Genomic DNA, 8,897 nt, shown 5'->3' on the forward strand with positions numbered 1-8,897 from the left:
AAAAAAAAAAAAAAAAAAAAAAACTGTGTCAGGTCAGAATGCCTGACTGGACCTTAGAAATATACCAGAGAAAACTTCTAAAAAAAGAATTCCTCTAAAATATTTCCATTTGTGAAGAGGTGATACCAATGAGCAACAGTTCATGGTAACTGGGCTTTCATTGAGAAAATCATCCAAGAAATCATTAACAATGATTTATAAGAAGAATGATTCTTACATATCATTATCATGTTGGGTGAATAAAATGGTAAGTAGTCTACATAAATTACTAATTTGTATTAATTGAACACAGCCAAACTAAGCCTTTCTGGATTTGTTTAAGAAGAGAATACAAAGTTAACTCTGCAATTCAAATAATAGAAAGTTAGTCTGAAGTTTTCTGAGGACTTCCAGAACCAAAACTTGTCATAGATTGGTTATTATTTCCAGTTTCTCCTTCCCTCACTAGGAAAGTATTATTACACATCCACACCCTTTGCCATGTTACCTGGCAGTGCTTCCCACCAGAGAAGTAGAGGAGTATATTTCCCTGCCTCACTGATGTTAGGCTTGGCCATGTGACCTCTTACAGCAAATGGAATGTCAGCAGACATAATATGAGCTGAAGTTTTAAATGTGTTTCTGTGATCTGTCCTGCCCTCTTGCACTTCTGCCATCTGTCAGAAGATCATGCCATAGCAAATGTTCTCAGAAAGACAGACTTGACCCATAGCCTCACTCCAAGCCATACCACTTGACTTGTAGAGTCATAAGCTGTTGTCTTAAAGTACTGAGACTGAGTTTGTTAACCCTCATTATTTCAGCAATAGTTTACCAATACAGGGTCCCAAGTAGACTAATTTTCTCAAATCTCTAGCATAAAGTTGCCAAAGTGCAAGTGGTCCAGGAAGCCAACAACTTTCTTTTCCTCCATCCCCACTGCTTTTCCCCATGCTCTCCCTTCAAAGGAGGAAGCTGCTGATTGATTTCTTTCTCTTCCAACAGCTGATGCCCAGGCTTCCCTGGATCAAAACTTGATAAAGGAGATGGTGCTACTTGTTATAGCCTGGAATCTTGTGTGCTTAGTCTTGGCTCCCAATACCTGGAAGTGTTTGAACTACCTGGATTCTTGGATATACACAAACACTAAAAGTCTTAGCTTTCTTGGACAGCATCAAACACAAATTTCACTTGGATATTCTGCTCAGGGTCAGACCTTCTCTATCACTATTTCTCTTAGAATACAACCAATTTTATTTAACTTGCAAGGAATCTAGTCCCACCTCTATACTTTCCTCCTCAAGCCTATGAAAAGAAAGTAAAAAGGGAGGAGAAAGGATGACTCAGCCATGGTGAATTAGAGATACTCATGAATGTGAAGAATGCTTTGAAGCAAACATAAAACATACACCAGGTAGACTATATCCAAGGATACACATACATGCACCTTAGTAGAATCTAAGCTATCACAGCAGTTTGTTTTATTTAAAGGAAATATTTATTCATCAACAAAAATAAGAGAATCTGAATAGCATATATAAACCAAGAAACAAATTGAAGCTATTACTTCTTACCTGTTTCAGCAGGGTTCTATTGGTCCCCAGTTTATGCTGCTCAATGCTTTTTCTCACATAGACTCTTTCTGTAGGAGTCAGGTCTTCTTTCATTAGTGCATGTAGTTCTTTTAATTGTTCACTTTCATTTTCTGAGCCAGCATGTAAGCTAAAGAATTATACAAAAAACACTCCTTTTTATTCCATTTTTCATAACATCACAGTAAAACAAAATACAGATTTTCTAAGTTAACCAAGAAAAGATAAGCCTTTCTCCATTCTTCAAAAATCAAATTTAAGGTAAGAGTGATATAAAATTACCATATTTCCCTCTGACCATGCTGTGACTTCTGGAATTTTGCATTCTTACCTATAAGGTAAAATCGGTTTGGCAATCTTCCTAACACTCCCAACTCTGACAAAGTTTTCAAATCCAAGACTGAGAAGCCTTTAAATAAGAAAACAATATAAAGTAGATTCTGATTATTTAGGAAACAGAATATAAAATAAAGTTTCAAATAATAACTGTGTTATTACAATTAATTTTGTGTAACAGTATATTTTAATTATAAAATTGAATGTGAAATACCTAAACTCATATAAAGTAAATGCAACGTAGTTGGTTTTTTAAACATAAGGCATTTTCTAGAGAACTTTTAAGTATGCATTATTCCATCTTGAAGGCTCATTAAATGTTCATAAAATACCAATGTTAGTATTTATCACAAATAAAATTTCCTCTAGAAACATAATAAAGCAAGCAATGGCTACCTTATACTTAGCACCAAGATTTGTTAGGAAGAGCCTCTTTACATATGTTATATTGTTTAACCCTCACTACAGCTCTAGGTGATATCTCCTCTTAGAGATGAGGACCCAAGCTTAGAGGTGAGGTATCATGATTCAAACCCAGGCAACTCTGTCTACATCCAAAGGTTATGATCATTTCTCTACATACGTTACCCTCCAGTTAGGGCTTTGTGAGGAAGGACCCCCTCACCTACACTTCCCTTTTATATATCTTACAGCTCTAGCACTATGCTGGGAACACAACTGGAACTCAGTGAATGCCCAACCCTCCAAAACTTCTTCCACCATGTCAAAATGGGAATTTAAAGAGCTGGAGAACTAAACTATAGCTCTCTAAAAATAATATTCCAAAATAATTATGAAACAAACTATTTAGTGTCAATATATGAATAGATTCAATTGTTACATTTTTCACAGTCTTCACCTTGAAGAATAATAGCTACTTAACAGGCTAAAATTCTAGTTTACAATTTTTTTCCAGTGCAAGTTTGTTAAATCTATAATAATAAAGGGTAAAGTCTCCTCAAAGTACTATTCACCCCATGCTCTTTCATTTCTTCTCAAGAAACTGTTCCATCCATTACAACAGGAAAATACTGTTCGAGTACACAACGAAAATGTTATTTCAGTGTGAAAACCCATATAAAACCAGAGTAAGCAGTTGAGGCTAGATCCTAATTAGAGATTCACATTTCTCAGGTCCTCATCAGAGATTTAAGCATTAAGGAATCTCTTTTATATGTTTCCTGTTAACTTTTAGTATTGAGTATTTACCTTCCCTCCTCATTCCACCTTCTTTTTTTTGTTTTGTTTTGTTTTCTAACAGTCTACAGTTAAATTTTCATCTTGGGCTAAGCAATCTAAAGTTCTTTCCTGTGTAGACTCCAGGTAACTCCTCATTATCTTTATTTAAAAAACAAACAAACAAACAAACAAACAACATTGTCCTCAGCCACTCTTTTAAATTACTTATAAGAGTGTATACTGGAAGAATCTTTCTGAAGGGAAATTTTGAAAAGTATATTTAGAAGCTTAAAAGTTTTCATATCGTTTATTCTAGGCTTAGGATTATATTCCTAAGGAAAGAATCAAAAATGGATACAGAGTTTTATGTTTAAGGATCTTTGTCATAATATAATTCATACTGACAAGAATTTGGAAATAATTTACTGATCAAAAATTGCTTAAAATATGGTATAAGCAAATCACTGAATATAAGTTATAAAAAAATATGTTTTCTAAGATTTTTTTTTTTTTGAGGCAGAGTCTCACTTTGTCACCCAGGCATTAGTGCAGTTATGCAATCTTGGCTCAATGCAACCTCTACCTCCCAGGTGATTCTTGTTCCTCAGCTACCTGAGTAGCTGGAATATTACTGATGTGTGCCACCATTCCCAGCTAATTTTTATATTTTTAGTAGAGATGGAGATTCGCCATGTTGGCCATGCTGGTCTTGAACTCCTGGCCTCAAGTGATCTGCCTGCCTCAGCCTCCCAAAGTGCTGAGAATACAGGCGTGAGCCACCTTTTTTAAATAAAAAAAGCAGGACACAAAATACCACATACTATTGAATCTCAAAGTTGGAAAACCAAATTGTGTGTGTGTGTGTGTGTGTGTGTGTGTGTGTGTTTGTGTATTTAAAAATCTGTAAATAAATATGATTAAACATCTGTGTAGTCTGCATATATTCTACATAAGCATCAACTTGTATGATTATGAAAATTAATTTTTAAAAAGCCTAGACTTAAAAATAATGAAGTGTTTCTCCTAATCAAACTTTGCCATTTATGTTGAAATTCAGATAATTAAACATTGGAATGTTGGTGAAATACTGTAATACATCTTTGCATTTTTAATAAAGTCATGCAATCACAAAAATTACCTTCAGAACAGATTGTTATTATCTTCTTTGCATCCCTCTTATTGAAATAAAAAACATAATTTACTTAAGTTTTTTTTTTTTTTTTTNATTTTGTTAAACCGAATTTTGTGAAGAGACATCCTCTGTCTCTCTCTCTCTCTCTTTTTTTTTTTCACCAAGTTCCCAAGAACTAGAAAAGGATACATCCTCTTTTTATAGCTGGATTCAATTTGCTAATAGTTTATCTAGGGTTTTTGCATTTCAATTCATGAATGATATTGCCTTATAAATTTCCCTTCTTTATAATGTGCTGTTAACATTTTTCTTTCTTTCTTTTTTTTTTTTTTTTTTTTTGAGACAGAGTTTCTCTCTGTCACCCGGGCTAGAGTGCAGCGGTGAAATCTCAGGTCACTGCAGCCTCCACCTCCTGAGTTCAAGCAATTCTCCTGCCTCAACCTTCTGAGTAGCTGGGATTATAGGCACCTTCCACCATGCCTAGCTAATTTTTTTTGTGTGTGTGTGTGTATTTAGTAAAGACGGGGTTTCACCATGATGGCCAGGCTGGTGTCGAACTTCTGACATCAAGTAATCTGCCTGCCTTGGCCTCCCAAAGTGCTGGGATTACAGGTTTGAGCCACCACACCGGCCTGATTTTAACCTACTTCTAAGGTAATAGACCCAAGACTCCTGGGTCAGGGACAAGAGCACAGGCACAGGAAGCAGTATAATCATCAACATAACTGCATTGGTTTCCCTTGGCTTCCAAGTCACATGGGGAGACTGAAAACAGGGTCCAGGTAGATGCCTGCACATACCATGGGTTGAGGAGTAGGGCAAGAACACTGAGGTTGGGGATCCATTATCTTATTAGAAGTAATAAGCAAGCCTACTCTTTGTCCTAGAGGGACAGTTTTTACTTCATCCGTCAAAATTGCTTATTGCAAACAAACTGTGACAAATGCGTTGGGTAAGAATGGTCAGGGCCTTGTATCCTTGACATCCCAGTAGGGATGCTCAGGGCCACTGGCAGATTGCCTCCCCCAACAATACGTCTCTTGCCCTATATGTTCTTGGTTGAACTTGAATTTTTGCATGAGTATCACTGTGCCAAAATTTTCAGTTTTGGTTTTGATTTTATCCTACTTACATACTAATTAGTTAGCCCGTTACTATTTCATAGATGCTGGCTCCCGGGTCAGAGACAAAGGTCTTGCATTCTTGGCATAGCCAGCTAGACTACATGGACGCTCAGGGCTCATAGTGGGTTACCTCTATCAACAATATCCCAAAACATTAGCTACTTAAATGCACTTGTCATGCCTACCCAAGAAGTACTCTGTCAACAGCCACATTCGTAGAAGAAGAAATCAGAAGTTTCCATGGCTTTGCATTTCCAGTGTTGGGAGCTTCACTCTTTTCAAACAGCTGTACAAAGAACAAAATCACCACTGCCAGCAAATAACTCTTTCCTGCTCCAAACACACCTAATTATTTTAAAAGAAGGAGAAAAAAATAAAAAGTATAAAATAAATAACTTTCTTTTTTCTTTTTCTTTTTTTGAAACGGAGTCTTACTCTGTCGCCCAGGCTGGAGTAGTGGCATAATCTCAGCTCACTGTAACCCCCATCTCCTGGTTTCAAGTGATTCTCCTGTTTCAGCCTCCTGAGTCACTGGGATTACCAGTGTGTGCAGCCACGCCTGGCTAAGTTTTGTATTTTTAGTAGAGGCAGGGTTTTACCATATTGGCCCAGCTGGTCTGAAACTCCTGAACTCAAGTGATCTACCTGCCTTGGCCTCCCAAAGTGCTGGAATTACAGGCATGAGCCACTGCGTCTGGCCAAATGTAAATAAATTTCTACAGGCATAACAAATATTTCATCCATCTCTCCCTCCTTCATTTAATTAATATGTTCAAAAAACATTGAGTGCTCATTATGGGCAAAGCACAGGGGATAAATAGATAACCAAAATACCTCCACTTTTAATGAGACCATCACCTACTTAAAATAAGTAAAGGAATAATTATAAAATAATACTGTAAGTAATATTATTTTGGATCAGAGAAGGAAGAAAATCTCTGTTTTGATGGAGATGGGAATGCTTCCTAAAATGTGGAAGTAGAACTAAGACTTCCAGAATAAGCTATCCAGACTGCTTAGAGAAAGGGTCATTCCAGGCAGAGCCGTGACAAAACATGTAGCTGTTAAAAGAGCTTTTCTATATAACCTCTACCAAATAGGCAAGAGATGAGAATGTTAAGGTAGGCACAGGGATAAATCACAAAAGCTCTGTTTGCAATAGCTAAACAAAGCTTGAATTTTATCTTAAAGGCCAACAGAAGTCATCTAAAGATTTTAAGCAGTGGGTTTGATTTTTTTTTTTTTTTTTTTTTTTTTAAACAGAGTCTGGCTCTGTTGCCCAGGCTGGAGTGCAGGGTGTAATCTTGACTCACTGCAATCTCTGCCTCCCAGGCTCAAGCCATTCTCCCCCACCACAACCTTCCAAGAAGCTGAAACTACAGGTGTATGTCTCCATGCCTAGCTAATTTTTAAATTTTTTAGAGATAGGGTTTTGCCATGTTGCCCAGGCTGATCTTGAACTCCTAAGCTTAAACGACCTCCCCTCCTGGACCTCCCAAAGTCCTGGGATTACAGGTGTGAGGCCAAGCAATGGGTTTGACTTTATCAGATTGTGTTTTAAGAAAACAACTTGAATGAAAATATGAAGTAAGGCAAAACTAATGGTAGATCAATTAGAAAGTTGTATGAGATAATTATAACAATAATAAATGTTAACTTTACTAAGCATTTCCCATGTGCCAAACACTGTTCTAAGCTCTTTACGTATGTTAACTAATTTAATCCTCCAACCCTATGAGGTGAATGCTATTATGATCTCCATTTTACAGAGCAGGAAATTAAAGATTAAGAGATATATAACCTGCCCAAAATCATACAGCTAACAAATGTTAGAGTCAGGATATAAATTCAGGATTCTAACTCTAGAGCCCACACTCTTATCCACTAGGCTACATGGAGATATGATGAAGGCTTGGACTGAGAAGATATAAGTACACTGGAGAAGAGATACTAAATATGAAAGATAGATAGAAGGTAGAAGGAACACATCTCAGTGACTAATCTGATGGTGCGAGATGAATAGTGAGAAAATAAGAGGAAGATTAAGAGAGAGTCACTCTTGAGAGAAAGAATAGTCTAGGATGAGTCAGGTTTGATTTGGTCAACAAGGTGGATGTGATGTAATTCCTCAAAATAGGACAAAAAAGTAGGATTAGCTTTGGGATGGAGGTCTATGAGAGGAAATGTGCTACAGAGGCAACAGAATCCATATAGAATTACTTACTATAAGTAGGAGGAAGTAAATCTCCTTCACTTGACAGAACCAAGAGGTAAGAATAGCTCCAATATTAGATAAATTGGAGAAGCAGGGCAGGACATTGAAAGCAGTTTCTGTTACGGCCTCCATTTCCTCTTTGGGGTCAAGAGAAAGGGTAAGAATGAGGTTATGAGAAGAATTAAGGTTTGTAATCGCTGATATAAAGGATAGAAGAGTGAGCTGACTAGGAATAAATAAAAGATTTTGCTGATCAAGCTAAATCTATTCTAGTAGAGCAACATGTAAACATCTAGATCAAACCTGGATACTCTGACCATAAGTCTATAATGCTACTCATTTATCAGATAGCTAATAAGTCTCCCTTTTACGGTAGTCAGTTCCATTCTCATCTAACAGTTTACCAAAGTGGGTTCAGGTTAAAAAAACTCTACTTAGAGTTATTCTTGAACCTCTTTTGACTAGGAAATTATAAAGGAGCAGACTGATTTATAAAAGCTTACAAATAGAAAACAATTACAATTATTTTCTTTCTTGCTTCTTACCATGTATGATCATGATAGGGAGGGTATGAGCTTGCAGTTCCTTCACTTCTTCAACACTTTCATGTGATGCCATCATTTGAGCTATCTGAATTAGAGCTATAGCTTGATCTTTGTTTAACTTGTGTGCCTGAATCAACTCACTAGCTAACTTCAATGTTGCTCCTAGGCTGAGTAGTTCAAATTTTGTGTTGACATTTGTGAAGGCTGGTGGGATAAATTTTCTCTTACTAACTCTTTTGTTGCTGACTGTAGTTGACGAAGACCTAATAAAAATGAAGCAAATAACAAAAAAATTAGAGGCATTTGAAAAGACGAGTAGAACAATTCATAAATTAGCCATCACTTTGTAAGCATTACAGAGAACAGTTTTTTATGGAAACAAACAGTAAGTGGATATATACTATAAATGGATACATACACCAATATTGAGGATGGTAGAAGAGAGCTAATGTTTGTTGAATACTTGCTACGTGCTGACACTCTGCTAAGCATTTTACATATTACTTGATGAAATCTTCACAATAACATTAGGAAGTAATTAATTAGTTAATTATCCAAAATACAGATACAAGAATATTAAACTTTCCCCCAACACCACACCACAAATAAGTGGTAGACTCACTTTAAAGCCCATGCTCTATTATCCAAACCTGACTGAGATAATTAATCTAGCCCTCATTTCAGGTAAAACTAGATCACATGAATTGGTTTTATTTATATTTCTATGAAAACTCAATTCATAGGGCCGGGCGCGGTGGCTCAAGCCTGTAATCCCAGCACTTTGGGAGGCCGAGG

The 8,897-nt window shown here is 36.5% G+C and overlaps 1 protein-coding gene across 1 annotated transcript in view; it reads right to left on the bottom strand.

The window, feature by feature from the left end:
• The window catches only part of ZGRF1 (zinc finger GRF-type containing 1), an 88,528-nt gene that overhangs the window by 12,373 nt on the left and 67,258 nt on the right, over nucleotides 1-8,897 (bottom strand). Inside the window, exons 18-21 of the mRNA XM_037732324.1 lie at nucleotides 8,103-8,365; nucleotides 5,528-5,687; nucleotides 1,903-1,980; nucleotides 1,554-1,701 (exon numbers count right to left, since the gene is read on the bottom strand). Coding sequence (XP_037588252.1) covers nucleotides 1,554-1,701; nucleotides 1,903-1,980; nucleotides 5,528-5,687; nucleotides 8,103-8,365 — 649 coding nt within the window. The remainder of the gene's footprint in view (nucleotides 1-1,553; nucleotides 1,702-1,902; nucleotides 1,981-5,527; nucleotides 5,688-8,102; nucleotides 8,366-8,897) is intronic.

This window comes from Cebus imitator, unplaced genomic scaffold (assembly GCF_001604975.1).
Source record: "Cebus imitator isolate Cc_AM_T3 unplaced genomic scaffold, Cebus_imitator-1.0 Scaffold17, whole genome shotgun sequence".
Classification (NCBI taxonomy): domain Eukaryota; kingdom Metazoa; phylum Chordata; class Mammalia; order Primates; family Cebidae; genus Cebus; species Cebus imitator.